The 18,072-nt window shown below is 45.4% G+C and overlaps 1 protein-coding gene across 2 annotated transcripts in view; it reads right to left on the bottom strand.

Moving 5' to 3' along the window:
- Nucleotides 1-53: 53 nt before the first annotated feature.
- r3hcc1l (R3H domain and coiled-coil containing 1 like) overlaps nt 54-18,072 on the bottom strand; it is a 212,820-nt gene continuing 194,801 nt past the window's right edge. The window contains exon 7 of one of the 2 annotated variants that reach the window (XM_033034151.1): nt 54-3,768. In XM_033034151.1, the coding sequence (XP_032890042.1) occupies nt 3,716-3,768 (53 nt within the window). In that variant the 3' untranslated portion in view covers nt 54-3,715. The remainder of the gene's footprint in view (nt 3,769-18,072) is intronic. The other variant, XM_033034150.1, reaches the window with a different exon arrangement.

Raw genomic sequence — 18,072 nt, 5'->3', positions numbered from 1 at the left:
ATTACGTTTGAAGAGCATTACTTACACAAGAGCATAAGCTGGAATGCATGTGGTTTAGAGAAACTTGATTTTATTAAAAAATGTAAGATTTGCAAAGTTAATGACCCTTACTGTAGCGCAGCCCATCTCAGATTAAAACCCCTATAAAATCCAGCATCACATCGAGCAGACCAGGTAACAATGGCCCGGTAGCAAGGGTCAGCAGAGTTTTACTGACCTCTCACCTCCAGCCACAGGTCATGGTGTGATGAAGCTTCCTTTGGAGATCTTTGTAAACTTTGACACCCAGGGCACAGTCCGTTAACTTCTCCCTCACCGTGTGGAGATTTCGGGCAGACGCCTGAGAGAAGCCCGTGTTCGGGGTGAACAGCTGAGCAGCCGCAGGATAGCGGGAAGAACCTTCTCACTGAACTTGGTCTGGGGACTCAACTTACAACAAATTGAAAAGCATCGCTTTATTTACTGTTTCAACCGCTGTCTTTCCTTCTAAGGGCAAAAAGTTTACAGCCTTTTCATTTTAAAAAACCCCCAAAAAAAACACAGTTCACACACACCCCTCAAACATTTGTCCAGATTTTGAGCTCGTGGCTGGTGTTCCATCAAAGCCGTCGGTGGCAATGTCATTTGCAATATCATTTGCTTCAGAGCCTAATAAATTAGTATCACGTTTAAATGTTCCATTTATTTTAAACAAATATTGCAAATCTGGCCAAATTATGCAGCGCGGCAAATTGTCTCTCTCATGTAAAAGGAAACAAAGATAGATGTAAATGAAAGTCAGACAGATCTTTGATGAAGAGATTGGAATTCTAGTTGCCACGCGGGCTGATTGAAGCCAGATCAAATAGACGTGAGCGGGGCAAAGGAGACTGGAGATAGGCGGCATTCGGAAAGGGCATGTTTGCTTTGACTTGCATTCTGATGCTACCGAGCAACCCAGACTACTGCAATGTGCAGCTGTAAATTTTATCTTGCAGACCAGTGACTGCGTTGAGTTTAAGGGCTCGACTGGCATTCCGTAAAGGCTAAAAACACACACGGCAACTCTCTTTCCACTCACATTCCCGACTGAAAATGATTGGATGTGTCTAGACACAGGCCCTAGGTCCTCAGTTTGTGGTAACTTTCAATGAATCGCAGAAGAAAAATGCTTCTGTTCAAGACATTTCCAACTTAAACTGGACTTATTCAGTCACAGTACAAGAAAGTGGCTTTGAGTGCGTGGGTGAGAAGTTCAACGTATTATAACCAGCGGGATCTGATCCCAGTTATTTCAACGCACAAGGGTTTACCTTCAACAGAACAAAACAACCTGGGTGCACAGTGCAGCCCAGAGCAACGAGAGTGGAGAAACGCAGGTGAAACCAGTCGGAAAAAGCTTGACTTCCCCCCCGATATTCACTTACATTCCCATTACGTGCTGTTGCAATTCTAGGCATTAACCACAAGTTACAGGCCTTGATTGAGTTGCGAGCATTCCAAAAAAATCAAATCCCTTCACCTTCCTCCTTTCACTGCTCAGTATTTTTATATCACTTGATATTTTCAGGAAGTTATTGCGAGACGGAGAGACAGAAAATGACAGGGAGCCCATATCTCATTCCTGTACAATGACGATGTGATGACATTTTAACTCGGCTACTAATGAGCTTAAAGTAAACATGCCATTAGCAAATAGGCAGATCTGGAGCGTTCGTTGGAATATGCGATGACAGCACAAGGGGTCAAGTGCAAATCACTGCTCTATAACCAAGGAATGCGCTGCTGTAATTGCCAACAGTAGCTGAGCCACTTCACTTCTTCCATCACCTCTAACACTGAAATTAAACATCATCCCGTGGATTGGAATGATATTTTGCAGCGATGATTCCAAAGACAGATTTTCTAGACATATTTTGGGCCACAGGCAACTAGACAAACTGGCCTTGTGCCTTTACATGAAACCTTAGACTACCAATGAAAGCCTGCTGAAGAATGGTGGCGCTGGGAATACTCGATGGTAATCACCTTCGGCACAAAATCACATCTGACAGAAAACCAAAGGAAAACTGCAGATGCTGGAAAATCTGGGAAAAAAAACAGAAAATGCTGGAAATGCAGAGAGTGGTTACATTTCTGGTCAAAGACTTTAGATTTTAGAGATATAGCACGGAAACAGGCCCTTTGGCCTGCCGAGTCCACGCCGACCAGCGATCACCCCGTACACTAGCACTATCCTGCACACTAGGGACAATTTACAATTTACAGAAGACAATTATCCTACAAACCTACAAGGCTTGGATAGAGTGGATGTGGAGAGGACATTTCCACTAATGGGAGAGTCTAGTGGGATAGCCTCAGAATTAAAGGGCGTTCTTTTAGGAAGGAGATGAGGAGCAATTTCTTCAGCCAGATAACCATATAACAATTACAGCACGGAAACAGGCCATCTCGGCCCTTCTAGTCCGTGCCGAACACTTATTCTCACCTAGTCCCATCTACCTGCACTCAGACCATAGCCCTCCATTCCTTTCCCGTCCATATACCTATCCAATTTATTTTTAAATGATAAATTAGAACCTGCCTCCACCACTTCCACTGGAAGCTCATTCCAAGCAGCTACCACTCTCTGAGTAAAGAAGTTCCCCCTCATGTTATCCCTAAACTTTTGTCCTTTCATTCGCAAATCAATGGTGGTGAATCTGCGCAATTCTTTGCCACAGAAGACTGTGGAGGCCATCAATGGATATTTTTAAGGCAGAGATAAATCAACTTTTGATTAGTTGGGGTGTCAGGGGTTTAGGGGAGAAGGCAGGAGAGTAGGATTAGGAGGGAGAGATAGATCAGCCATGATTAAATGGGCCTAATTCTGCTCCTATCACTTATGATGACCTTACAAACCTGTAATGTGGGAGGAAACCGGAGCATCCGGAGAAAACCCACGCGGTCACAGGGAGAGCGTACAAATTAATGGAGAACGTACAGACAGCACTTTGGTCAGGATCGAGCCTGGGTAAAACACGTAAATACACACACACACGCCCGCAAGCACCCACACACATCGAAGAAGATTTAGACACAAGGAACTGCAGATACTGGTTTACTAAAAAAAAACGCAAAGTGCTGGAGTATCTCAGGTTGGGTGAAAAGAAACGGAGGAAATATTCGGAGCACCGACGTACACACGCATACCCTAGTCAACACACCACAGAGGCAGTAAGGCAGCGAAACAGTGCAAGTGTTGCAGGATTGTTGCGAGTAGGCAGTTGTCGCATCCATCCAGAAACAGACTGAGTGATCCAAGCTTCCAAAAAAACGCTCCTTAAATAATTCCAGTTAATTGATTTAAAAATCTGCGTTCTGTGTAATTACTGTTTCGGGTACTCAGGAAACAAATGAAGCCTGCAGTTAGCTGGAATCCAACTTTTAAACACCCGCAGTTGCCACTGCATAAATTACGGGGAAAATAATAGCTTTGGATTAAAGTGGATCTTTATCACCCAGCAGTTCAGCGACTGATATTGCATTGTGAACATATTTGGTATACAACTTGCAGAGAGTTCCCTGGATGGGTCTGTGCGTACAAATCGAGGTGTGCCGCGCACAGTCTCCACCCCATCCGGCACTTTAACCCGCAGCCAAAGGTATGCCGAGGGGTTTGGTTTCATCTGGTGGAACAGGCTCACCACCTGTGTCTGCGGCTGGCCTTTGGTGCGAGTCTCCTCGTGTTTCCGGGCTATTTGCCTTCCCAGGCCGCCTCCACTTGCTGTGCGGCCAGTAGCTTCTGCTCTGCAAGGGGAGAGAAGGAAATGGATTTTACTCGCGTGACACTGAACCGTGCAGTCGGTCAGCCCCCGTTCTCTTTGAGAGGGAGGCCCCAGCTCTCTCCCCGCTCCTCTCCATTTCAAGCATTTACCCCCAACCCTTCCTGAAGGCTGGCCTCGGTGGAGTCTGCAGGGGCTGAGAATGTGGAGCAAAAATCTGTTGGTCAGGCAGCATCTGTGGAGACAGAGGGTCAGTATTGTCTTTCTGCTGACTGGATAGCATGCAACAAAGGCTTTTCACTGTACCTCGGCAAGAAAAAATTAAACTGAACTGATTGTCGACATTTTGGACCCTGCAGAGATGTGGAGGCGCAGAGTTTGGATTCTTGTGTAAAACACAAAGTGCTGGAGGAACTCAGCGGGTCAGGCAGCGTCTGTGGAGGGAATAGACAGATGATGTTTCGGGTTGGGGAGACCAATTTTCTGTTTGAAGAAGGGTCCCGACCTGAAATGTCGCCAATGGAATGACAGGGAAAGGGCACGGTGTATTGGAGTAACTCAGAGGCTCATGCAGCATCTCTGGGGAACATGGATAGGTGTGTTCGCCATATCTATGGTGCCAGCTCGTTGGGTGTAGTGCTGGAGGTGGGGGTTGATGGGATGCAACGGGGACCCGGTCCGCTATAACCAAAATCCGCTATTTAAAACTGCAGATGCTGGTTTAAATCGGTAGACACAAAATCAGAGGGACAGGCAGAGGGACAGGAGGAATGGGTGACGTTTCGGGTGGAGACCCTTCTTCAGACTGAAATGTCACCCATTGCAACTTTGACCCGAAACATCACCCATTCCTCCTCTCCAGAGATGCTCCCTGTCTCGCTGAGTTACTCTAACATTATGTGCCCACTATATAAAGGTCCATTATTGCGAGGGTTTACTGTAGATGGTAACTAAATACGGTGCACGCACATAGCAAGTTCATGTCAGTGGTTCTGGATATTCTCTACAAAGTGATAGCATCTCTCTGTCACAATCAATAACACTCCAGGCAAATTACTCGTAGGTCAAGATTGTGAAAACTCTCTTGGGATAGGTGGTGTTTAAGTGCTGGATTAGAGATAAAAGCTGAACAGATAGGCCCTTGATGTTGGGGAGAGCTGCAGCGAGGGATGGGCTTTGACAGCACACGTGACTCCATCAGAAAAAGCCATTGGAATAAGCACTGGAAAGAAGATATTGAGAAAGATGGAAAAGATGAAAAGGTCAACCTATGGAAAGGAAGCATATGAAACTGAATATGCAAAGCTCAAAGTGATGGAGGAACTCAGCGGGTCAGGGAGCATCTGAAGGCAACATTTACAGGGACTGTCGCAACGTATAAGAAACATTTAGACAGGTACATGGATGGGATAGGTTTATAAGGATATGGGCCAAAAGCAGGCAGTTGGGACTAGTGTAGATGGGACATGTTGGTCGGCATGGGCAAATCGGGCCGAATGGCCTTTTCAACCCTGTATGATTCTATAAACACTATCTGTGAAGGGAACGGACAGATGACATTTTGGGACAGGACCCTTCTTCAGACTGATGAAGAAGCATGGACACATAAGGAGTAACTCAGCAGGTCAGGCAGCATCTGTGGACGGAATGGCCAGATGAAGTTCTGGCGAAGGGTCCCGTCTTGAAACATCACCTGTCCATTCCCTCCACAGATGGAGCCTGACCCGCTGAGTTCTTTGCGACTTCAAGGGGAATGCAGTGTTGTTCCATCAGTCAGTAAATATTCTTTTAAATCTCTTTTGTGTTTGACTGATTCGTGTTCCACACCATATTTGCTGAGGCGAACAAGAGAGACTGCCTGCAGCCTATTCTGCAGCTTCAGAATCATCATCCCACTATTGCATGGATCTTTTACACCTGATGGTTCTGACTTTTTAAATAATGTTTGGCCTTCTCTTCCTGAGACAATTATGTGACGCCAACACTTCCATTTATCAACACAACAGTTCTGGAGTAACGCAGCGGGTCAGGCAGCATCTCTGGGGAAAAGGAATAGGTAACGTTTCGGGTCGAGTCCCTTCTTCAGACCGAGAGTCAGGGGAGAAAAGATTCACAACCTCGAGGAGATTTTGCAGTGGCGAAGACAAAATGTGTAGGAAGGAACTGCACATTTTGTGTCTATTTTTGGTGCAAACCAGCATCTGTAGTTCCTTCCTACACACTTCCATTTATATATAGGCAGCTTCAGCATTGTAAAATAACCAAAGGGAGTCATCAGGAAGAGATATTAGGGTACGTGACCAAGGATTTGGTTAAAGGGATATGCTTTGGGATGGAGGCACATTCAGAGAAGGAGTCTCAGAGTTTAAAGTTGCAGTTGGCACTGGACCAGGAGGGTTAAGGGATTAGTTTATCGTTGTCCCATGAGTCGAGGTACATTGAAAAGCTGTGCTTTGAATGCTATAGAATCAGATCAAGTAATAGTTTTAGTATTTTTAAGATGCAGCATGGAAACAGGCCCTTCGACCCATCGAGTCAACACCAACCAGTGATCACTTGTTCACACTAGTTCTATCCTGCACAATAGGGCCAATTTACAGAAGCTAATTAACCCACAAACCTGCACGTCTTTGGGGTGTGGGAGGAAACCGGGGCACCCACGTGGTCACAGGGAGAATGTACAAACTCTGCACAGACAGCACCCATGGTCAGCATCGAACCTGGGACTCTGGCGCTGTGAGGCAGTGGCTCTACACGCCGTGCCACTGTGCCACCTCTTCCTCCAGCACTTGGTGTTTCGCTCAGGATTCCGGCATCTGCATTTCCTTGTGTCTCATTGGGAAAGCGCCAGTGCTTCTGTGAGAACAGGGCAATGTGCTGCTACTGAATAGTGCAATGAATATTAGAACCGGCCACTGAATCTCATGATAGGAAAGGATATAAGGTCAGGGATAAACAAGCAAGTTCAGGACTCAAGGAACGGTCTGGTCCAGAATGTTTCATGAAACCACTGAATATTTCCTGCATGATTTCACTCTGCAAATATCAAGACTCTCTGAGCTGGGCAGTCAACAGCAGACTGAAGGCAGGTGTTCGAGTCTTTCCCATCCCAGTCAAACATGCCAGTTTTGTGGCCAGGCGCATACTCTGAATGCAAGCCAGCTGGCTCAGATAAGATCACAAACACAGTGATATTCATGTGAAGGATCCCGCGGGCTTAGAAGCTCTGCCAACACGGCCAGGAGTGCAGTCAATCTGCCCAGTAGGGATAGTTGTCAAATAACTCAACTCAGCCCAGTCCAACCTATCCAGCCACCCCCCCCCCCCCCCCACCCTTCCCCCCCCCCCCCCCCCCCCCCCCCCCCCCCCCCACCCCACTCCCCCTTTGGGTCCCATTTACACCGTGCTGCCTCAGGAAAGCAGCCAACATAATCAAGGGCCACTCACACAGGGGTCATTCCCTCTTCTCATATTGGGCAGGATACAAAAGCTTAAAAGCGCATTCCACCAGATTCAGGAACAGCTTCTTCCCCCCTGTATTCGGACTATTGAATGCTCTTCCCAGAAGCTGATGGTGTGGACATGATCTTCCAACCTACCTCAATTTGGTCCTTGCACTTTTTTTTTGGACACTTTCTCTGTAATAGTAACGCCGTGACACTACAACCTGTACCATGGTATTTTTATCTTTCCACTATCCAGCACCAAGATCGAGCTCTATAACGTACTTGTGCTCTCGATACTGCTGTATGGAGCGGAAACATGGACACTAAAGAAGGAAAATGAAACCAGACTTTCAACATTTGAAATGATGTGCCTTCACAAAAAGAGTATCACGCCTCGACAGGATCTGGAACACCACCATACGTGCAACTCTTGGTATGGAATTAACCGTTCGGGACAGAATTACAACAAAAAGTCTACGTTACTTCGGCCATATCCAGCGAATGTCACCCACACTTTCCCAAACTAGCATTTGAGGCACGTGTCCATGGAAACTGCCCAAGAGGAAGACCACCAAAAACATGGAGTGACTACCTGAAAGCAGACTGCAGCAATAAGAACATCAACTCTGTGGTCAGAGCTAGCAGGCTGGCTAAGGACAGAAGAGAGTGGCAGGACATCATGAAGCAGATGGCATCACTCAACCCCAAGTTGGAGTAAACGCCATAGATAGATAGATAGATCTATTATACTAATGTATGGTTTGATTGTACTCAGTCATAGAGTCAGACAGCATGGAAACAGCCCCTTCAGCCCACCTAGCACACTCAGCTAGTCCTATTTACCTGCATTTAGCCCATGATCATCTAAAATGTTTATATCCATATATCTGTCCAAGTACCTTTTATTTGGTGGGGATGTGGAACGAGCAGCCAGAAGGCAGGAAATATAACAACATTTAAAAGATATTTGGCTCGGTACATGGATAGGAACGGTTTAGAGGGATATGGGCCAAACACAGCAGGTGAACTAGTGTAGATGGAGCATCTTAGTTGCCATGGGCATGTTAGGCCATAGGGTCGTAGGGTATTCCATGTCGTATGTTCATGTTTTAAAAGTTGTAATTGTATCTGCTTTGAAAATGCTTCTGCATGTTAAGTATGATTTAGAATCATACACCATGGAAACAGGCCCTTTGGTTGAACTCGCCCAAGCCCTATCTACGCTAGTCCCATCTGCTCATGTTTGGCCCATTTCCCTCTAAACATTTCCTATCCATTTATCTATCCAAATATCTTTGATATGTGGCTATAGTACCTGCCTCAACTACCTCCTCTGGCAGCTCCTTCCATATACTTCTTCCTCTGGCAGGTCAATCCCTACACTCACCACCCTCTGCATTGTAAAGTTGTCTTGCTGGGTCCTGGGGTCAACATGACAATAGACTAAACTAAACACATTATATATTCCGAGAATTGCATATTTCCAATTACTTATTTTCCTATCAATCCCATAGAAGGTGAGATGACATGAGGGACATGGTAACCTTACACTATCATCATGAGTGCCTGCCTCCACCGCAGTGAACGAGCCATCTCCACCCCATCTGCTGCTCATTTTGCTACCAAAGATGTCCTTCATATTGGTAATTGGTTTGTATTGGTATTGGATTATTATTGTCACATGTATTGGGCGGCTAGGTGGAGCAGCGGTAGAGTTGCTGCCTTACAGTGCCAGAGACCCGGGGGGTTCAATCCTGACTAAAGGTACCGTCTATACGGAGTTTGTATGTTCTCCCTGTGACCACATGGGATTTCAATGGGTGCTTTGGTTTCCTCCCGCACTCCAAAGAATGCAGGTTTGTCGGTTTTGTGGAAACAAAGAACTGCAGATGCTGGTTTATACCACAGATAGACAAAAAGTGCCAGAGTAATTTAGTGGGTCAGGCAGCATCTCTGGAGAAAAAAATAAGGTGATGTTTTCCTAGATTTGTAGGTTAATTGGCTTCTGCAAATTGTCCCTAGTGTGTAGGATATTACTAGTGTTTACATGTCAACGCGGACTCGGTGGTCCGAAGGGCCTGTTTCTATGCTGTACGCTTTATTTAAAGTCTGGTTTATTTAAACTTTAGGTAGACAAAAGTGCTGGAGAAACTCAGCGGGTGCAGCAGCATCTATGGAGCGAAGGAAATAGGCGACGTTTCGGGCCGAAACCCTTCCTCAGACAACGTTACTCAGTGAACAACTTTATTTGCTTGCTATTCTCCACATGAATTGACAACGTTTCGGGTCAGGAACCTTCTTCAGGAATGGCTTATTGCTGCTCCCAATGGACTAGGGAACTGATCCGAAAATATCCCTGAAGTTTTGTACTAAAAACACAATTCAGTGCCCTGGATTCCAATCAAAATTTCTTGTGCTTTATTCAAATTGGCAAATGAAAAGTTGGATTGTGTGTGATTCATGCATTGACATGGAACAGGCTCTGCTCTGCTCTGCGCGATAAACCAAGGTTGAAAGAAAAATTGCAAACCCAGGAAATACATTATCTCAGAGTAGGAAACATAAAGGAAAATATGTCATTGAAAATATACAATTGAGTAATTTGCTCTCGTCATAAACAATGTGTTTAGTTTAATTTATTGTCATGTTGACCCCAGGTACAGTGAAAGGCTTTTGTTGCGGGCTCACCTGTGAGTGGAAAGACTACATATGATAACAATCGAGCTGTCCACAGTGTACAGATATGCCTGCATGTGTCCGTATCCCTCCATTTCCTGCATATCCATGTGCCAATCCAACAGCATCTTAAACATCACTATCGTATTTGCCCCCACCTCCACCCCTGGCAGTGCGTTCCAGGCACCCACCATTCTATGTGAAAAAAAAACTTGCCCCGCACATCTCCTTTAAACTTTGCCCCTCTCACCTTAAAGCTATCCTCACCACCATCAAAGACAATTTGGAATGGGCAAGGGATGGAGAACAAAGGACCAACTATTGTCTATTGTCTATTTCCCTGTTCTTCCGATGGGCATTAAATAGTACTCCAATTTTGTAACTCCTTTCTTTTGCAAATAGAATGAAGGACGTAATAATGATAATAATGGATGGGATTTATATAGCGCCTTTCTAATACTCAAGGCGCTTAATAGAACGGAACTGCACAAGAACAGGCCCAAAAAGCTGGAGTAACCCAGCGGGACAGGCAGCATCACTGAAGAGAAGGAATGGGTGACGTTTCGGGTCGAGACCCCCTTCTCTCCAGAAATCCTGCTTGTCCCGCTGAGTTACTCCAGCTTTTTGTGTCTATCTTCCATGTAAACCAGAAACCTGCAGTTCCTTCTTACACAAGAACCGGCCCTTTGGCTCACAATGTTTGTGCTGAACATAATGCCAACTACCTCTTAGCTATCTGTACATAATTCATCTCCTTCCATATCCATGTGCCTATCCAGAATTCTCTTAAATGCCACTATCATCTCCGCCTCCATCGCCACCCTTGGCAGTGCGTCCCAGGTACCCACCACCAGCTATACAGAAAAACTTGCCCCGCACAACTCCCTTAAACGTTACCCCTCTGACCTTAAAACTATATCCTCTAATTCAAGGAAGCTGAAACACCATTGCTACACCTTTCATGCTTCAACTAGCTCAGCACCATTTTGTCAAAGGCAATTGGGAATCGGCAAGGAATGGAAGACCAAAGAACATTTCCCTGTTCGTCAGATGGTCGTGAAATATTACTCCAGTCCCGTAATTCCTTTCTTTTGCAATTTTGAGACTATTTCGAGAATGCATGGCAATTGACTTGAAAGCATAAAGTTGCGCATCTAATCTTCGAGCAGCTGGTACCCGTCCAATGTCACACTGCGTCAATGTTCAAATGGGATTCACATTCCTCCACGATGCCATTAACTCTCATTTCATTCCACAAATTAGCATGCTTTACCACCAATTAACTGTTTCTGAAGGCTCATCGCTGTTGCAAAGTAGGAAATGGATCACGAGCAGATAGTCTAATTTGGATTAAGGGGTACGTGCAATGTAACTTTGAAAGGAACACGAGGGAACTGGATCAAAAAATCAACCCGTTGCAATTAACCAATGCCAAGGTTGAGATTTAAAAGGCAGGAGATTCTAGAGAAAGAGTTTATGTCCATGAGCTCTAAGATTTAGACCATTTGGTCTATCGTCTACTCTGCCCTTCAATCGTGGCAGATCTATCTTTCTCTCTCAACCCCATTCTCCTGCCTTCTCCCCATAACCCCAGACACCCTTACTAATCAAGAATATGTCAATCTCTGCTTTAAAAACATCCACTGACTTGGCCTTCACCATCGTCTGAATTCAAGTAATGTTTTTTTTAAGAACTTATTTAATCTGACCATAATTTCATGGAAAGGATTTTGAAGAGAATATGAGGACAAAACAGTGGAGAGATTTATGGAAAAGACTACTCAACGTTTCACTTTGCTTCAGTCTGCACCGTCCTCAGACTGTAACTGCACCGTCATTCTATTAATATAGAACATAAAACAGTACAGCACAGTAACAGGTCTTTCAGCAACAGTCTCTTAACTGCCACTATTATATCTGCTTCCACTACCACCTCCGGCTGCAGATTCCAGACACCCACCACCCAAAAAACTTGCCTTGTAAATCACTTTTAAACTTTACCCCTCTCATCTGAAAGTTATGCCCTCTAGTTTTGGACATTTCCATCCTGGGAAAAAGGTTCTGACTGTCTACCTTACCTATGCCTCTCATAATTTATCAGGTTTACCCTCTACTTCCCTTGTTCCAGAGAAAACAATTCAAGTCCGTCCAACCCACTCAATGTCCCCAATTCTAGGAATCATTCAGGTAAACCGCCTTTGCACCATCTCCAAAGCCCCCACATCCTTCCACCAATGGAATGACCAGAACTGCAAGCAATACACCAAATGCAGCCTAACCAAAGCCTTAGAAAGCTGCGTCATGACTTCCTGACTCTTATACTCAATGCCCCAACCTATGAAGGCAAGCATACCCTGTGCCTTCGTTACCACTCTATCTACTTGTGTTGCCACTTTCACGGAGCTATGGAGTTGGGAAATCTCGTAGATTTGTGTTCCATCACTGAAAAATCGATCCAGCTCCCTCTCCTAGATCGTATGGAACAAGCTTGTCATCAACATTAGTCATTGATTAGCAACTATGAATAAAAGTAAACATATTGCAAATCTTTGGACCAGGCACATGTTTGGCCAGAAATAACACACACCAAAAGCATACTTTGCTGAGAGACCTAAAGGTTTCCAACTTAATTGCCTCCGGTTGGAACTTTGGCAGTATATTCAGCATATTCAGCAAGATCACCAAAAAGATGAAATGCTGGAAGAACAGTGGGCTAGTCAGTTACATTGAGTGGAGAATCCACAAACACTTGTGTATGTGTCTGACCAACAGGGAACTGAGAGCAGGCGTAAAAGGGCCTTTTGTCAGGTTGGTAATGCGTGTTGCCAAATTTGTCAATGATAGGAAAGCAAGTCGTGAAGAGACAGTAGGAGACTCTTGATTAGTAAGGGTGTCACGGGACATGGGGAGAAGGCAGAAGACTGGGGTTGAGAGGGAAAGATATATCAGGCATGACTGAATGGCAGAGTAGACTTGATGGGCTGAATTGCCTACTTCTGCTCATATAACTTATGAACATATGAACTTTCATGGCCCAGAGTCCATTGTAGGTCGTTGCTGAGGTACGGTTGTGGGTGATAGATATAGATATAGATGTGGGAGGCCGCCCAGAGAACAAAGAGGGAATCGGTGTGGGGCGGCCACCAAGAACAAAGAAAGTTGGTTGGGTCGCCGAGAGAACAAAGAGGAATCCAGTGTAGGGGGGCCACCAAGAGCATAAGAGGGGGGGAGGGGTTGGAGGAGAAGGAACAGGAACTATATTGAATACTTTTGTAACTTTGTCAACGCCCTATATGCCGACTCTTTGCATATTGCACTTGGGTATTGTATGCAACTCCAATAATTTTACTATACCAAGTACACGTGACAATAAAGTATCAATCATTCAATCAATCAATTTAATGTCTATGTCGTTGGGTTGTCGGCTACCTCAGAGGAATATAAGGTGCTGTACTTTTCTCCCCTACTCCATCAGTCTGAAGAGGGGTCCCGACCCAAGACGTTGTCTGTCCATTCCCTCCTCCGATGTTACCGGACTCAATTTGTAAATGTTGCAAGTTTTTTAGGAACTTATTTATTCTGACCATAATTTCATGGAAAGGCTTTTGAAACAACGGAGAGATTTATGGAAAAGACAACTCAATAATTTGGAAGTGAGCGGGGAGAAGTCTAGTAAATTAAGTATAATGTGGTAAAATGTGATTTTATCTACAGTGCTCTCCATAATATTTGGGACAAAGACCCATCATTTATTTATTTCCCTCTGTACTTCACAAATTTGAGATTTGTAATTGAAAAAGTCACGTGGTTAAAGCGCACATTGTCAGATTTTAATAAAGGCCATTTTTATACATTTTGGTTTCACCATGTAGAAATTACAGCAGTGTTTATACATAGTCCCCCCATTTCAGGGCACCATAATATTTGGGACAAAGCAATGTCATGTAAATGAAAGTAGTCATGTTTAGTATTTTGTTGCATATCCTTTGCATGCAATAACTGCTTGAAGTCTGCAATTCATGAACATCACCAGTTGCTGGGTGTCTTCTCTGGTGATGCTCTGCCAGGCCTGTATTGCAGCCATCTTTAGTCTATGCTTGTTTTGGGGGCTAGTCCCCTTCAGTTTTCTCTTCAGCATATAAAAGGCATGCTCAATTGGGGTCAGATGACTTGGCCACTCAAGAATTTACCATTTTTTAGCTTTGAAACTCTAAACTCCTTTTGTTGCTTTAGCAGTATGTTTGGGATCATTGTCTTGATGTGGAATGAATAAATAAATTAAGGGTCTTTGTCCCAAACATTATGGAGGGCACTGTATTTGGCAGAGAAGCTTTAATAAAAAAGCAGCCTATTATCTACATTGTAGTGCCCCTGTCCCACTTAGGAAACCTGAACGGAAACCTCTGGAGACTTTGTGCCCCACCCAAGGTTTCCGTGCGGTTCCCGGACGTTTTTGTCAGTATCCCTACCTGCTTCCACTACCTGCAACCTCCGGCAACCACCTGCAACCTCCGGGAACCGCACGGAAACCTTGGGTGGGGCGCAAAGCCTCCAGAGGTTTCTGTTCAGGTTTCCTAAGTGGGACAGGGGCATAAGGGATAGCAGATTTGTAAGACAGAGGGTGTACTGGTGGAAGTATTGACTTTAGCCTTTAGACTTTAGCCTTCGGCCCATCGAGCCCATGTCGACCAGCGATTTCCCCATACACTAGCATTATCCTACACACTAGGGACAATTTACAATTTTACCTAAGCCAATTAACCTACAAACCTGCACATCTTTGGAGTGTGGGACGAAACCGGAGCACCCGGAGGAAACCCACGTGGTCACGAGGAGAACGTACAAACTCCATACAGACAGCACCCACAGTCAGCATTGAACCCGGATCTCTGGCACTGTAAGGCAGCAACTCTATCACTGCACCACTGTGGCACCCAAACTGCGATTAATTATGGAAAGCTGAGAATTAATATTATCATCAATTGCACAGAAACTGAAGCCAAAAGTTAGGAGTTATCTTTAGCTTCTGAACGGTCCTTCCATAAGCTTGGGTACTGCCCAATTCACCTCTCGCCCATTGCGGACATTGGACTTTGTCTCTGGAACTGATGTGCTACAATGTTGAGAACTATATTCTGCACTCTGTATCTTCCTCGATTGCGTTTATGTATAGTATCGTCTGATATGCAAAACAAGGTTTTTCACTGTACCTCGATACCCGTGACAATTTATTATTGTGCATACATACTAGCTTTAGGCTTAGTTTTATTAGATTCAATTGTGAATACAATTCTGACTCCATAGGTGCTGTCTGGCCAGTTGGGTATTTCTAGTATTGTCCATTTTTATTTCAGATTTCCAACCTCTGCAGTAATTTGCTTCTGGACGGCAGTTACATAATGAATTTTATCATCTACAATAAAAAAAACATGCCTAATTGCGGGAGATCTAAACCTAAAGCTAGTAATGTGAGCCCACATCTGGAGTATTTTGGAAGGATGTTAATGTGTTGGAATAAATCTGCAGTTGCTGGAGATCTAAAATTAAAAACAGAAATTGTTGGAAATAATAAGAGGCCGGAGGGATTCCAGTATTTTCTGGTTTTATTTTAGTGTTGGAAGCAGTTCGAGAAAGTTTACAAGACTCCGATAGTCTTGGGAGGCTGGAGAGTACATGCAGAATCTGGAATTAGGAGCACTGTTTAAAAATACGTTGTCGTCCATTTGAGAGCGAGAGACGATGCGTTTTGTTTCTTGAAGTTTTCGTGTTTTTGAAACTCCCCTTTTTCAAAGGGCACTGGAAAAAAGGTCTTGAATGTGTTGAACAAAAAAGTTCAGTAGCTTTTTGATAGGTGAAGGGATTAAATATTACCATGCGAATAGAGTTGAGGTTCTAATTAGATCAGCCATGACCTTATCAAATGGCTGAGTGGTTGAAGATTGACTGGCTCTGTGTGTGTATGTACTCTGGTTTGTGGTAGAGGCGAAAGAGAGGAGGGAAGAAAGGTAGAGAGAGTTACTCATACATCTCGCAAACAGGCCCTTCTGTTCAACTTGCCTATGCCGACCAAGATGCCCCATCTAAGCTAGTCTCATTTGCCCATTCCTGGCCAAGAACCCTCTAAACATTTGCTATCCATATAACTTTTAATGTCTGTTAAATGCTGTTAGAGCACCTAGCTTAACTAATTCCTCCTGCAGCTCATTCCATATACTGACCAGCCTCGGAGTGAAAATGTAGCCCCTAGAGTTCATGTTAAATCTTGCACCGCTCATCTTAAACCTATGTCCTCTGGCTTTTATACTATTACCATGGGTAAAAGACTCCTATCTATTCCCCTCATGATTTTATACACCTCTAAAAGATCACCTCTCAGCCTCCTGCACTCAAAGGAATAAAGTCCTAGCCTGCCCAATCTCTCCCTATGGCTCAGTCCCACAGGTCTGAGTAACAACCGCACAAATCTTCTCTCTTATTGAGAAAGAGACTTCGATAAAGAGATTTTGGATTTGGATTCAATTTATTGTCATTGTCTCATAAGAGACAACGAAATGGATTTTCCTTAGTCATAAAAAATAAAATAAAGCACAAACACAGAAGTCCACGACACAACACAACCCCACAGCGACACCAAAGTTAAGGAAGGTACCATAGCCCAGCCAGCCTCCCCGCCAATCTTGCCAGATGTTCACCCGTGGTCGGGGCCTCCCGAGCACCCCGCAGTCGCTGCCACGGGCAGCCCAATGCTCAGGCCCTCTCGCCGGGAACGATGGAACCCCGACGGAGAACATCCTCAGTGGCCCGGACCTCCAACTCAGCCACCTCCCACTGGAGTCCACGGCTCCCGAAGTCCACAGGCCGAGCTGGGCGGAGACCCATGCTGGCGACCCCCGACAAAAGGTCGCAGGACTCCGCGATGTTGATCAGCGCCGCCCACGTTGGGAGCTCCGCGAACCACAGCTCCGCGATGTTGGTGCAGCAGGCCCAACACACCGGAGCTCCAAACGGTGATCCGCCCGGTAAGGTATCGCCCGCCCCGCGATGTATCCAGCGCTGTGCTGCCGCTGCTGGAGCTCGGGTCGGTCCGGGCAGGAAAGGCCGCGCCAAATTAGGCCGCGGGGGGGGGGGGGGGGGAGGGGCGGGGGCGCGACTCGAACAATAGTCGCATCCTCTCCAGGAAGCGACTGAAGGACGGTATCCCCCTTTCCGTACCCTCTTCCCCCCACATAAACGACAAACCCCCCCCCTCCCCAAAAACGCACTTCAAACATAACAAAAAACAAAAAAGATACCGGATTAAGCGGAGGCAACCATGACAGCGCCACCGGATGCCCAATAATGGCAGCATGGCAAAAGACCCTTCAACCCACCATGCCAGCCATAAACTTCTAATTCCACATTAATCTCATTAAACATTTTTTTCCCTCCATTCTCACCAGCGCCGCATGGTAGGATGCTCTGGAAGGTTAGATTGCATGGGATTCCGGGAGAACTCGGCAACTGGATAGAGTATTGACTTCATAAAAGGAAGCAGAGGGTGATGGTGGAAGGGTGTATTTCAGGCTGATGGCCTGTGACCAGTGCTGGGCCCATTGCTGATTGTGGTTTATATCAATGATTTGGATGAGAACGTACAAGCATGATTAGTAAGTATGCAGATGACACAAAAGTAGGTGGCATCGTAGATAATGAAGATGGTTATCAAAAATTGCAGCAGGATCTTGATCAGTTGGCCAGGTGGGCTGAGGAATGGTTGATGGAGTTCAGTACAGGTAAGTGCAAGGTGGTGCATTAAGGGAAGGCATACCAGAGCAGGGCCTTCACAGTGAATCACAGGGCTCTAGGAAGAGCTGTAAGAGCAGAGGGATCCAGGAGCACAGGTACATAGTTCCTTGAAAGTGGCGTCACAGGTAGAAAGGGTGGTCAAGGAGGCTTTTGGTGTGATCACCCGTTCTATGGATCACACTAGTTCCATGTTAGCCCACTCCCTACACCCTAGGGGCAATTTTACTGAGGGCAAATTATCCACCAAACCCACCCGTCTTTAGGAAATGGGAGGAAACCGGAGCACCTGTCCGAAATCCACACGGTCACAGGAAGAACATGCAAACTCCACACAGAGAGCACCCGAGGTCAGGATTGAACCCAGGTCTCCTGCACAGTGAGGCAGCGGCTCCACCAGCTGTACCTTTGTGCTTTATGAATAC

Source organism: Amblyraja radiata, chromosome 15 (genome assembly GCF_010909765.2).
Source record: "Amblyraja radiata isolate CabotCenter1 chromosome 15, sAmbRad1.1.pri, whole genome shotgun sequence".
NCBI classification, from domain to species: Eukaryota; Metazoa; Chordata; class Chondrichthyes; order Rajiformes; family Rajidae; genus Amblyraja; species Amblyraja radiata.
Note: the sequence above shows the minus strand (reverse complement) of the source record. Positions and strands in the feature narration are given on the sequence as shown.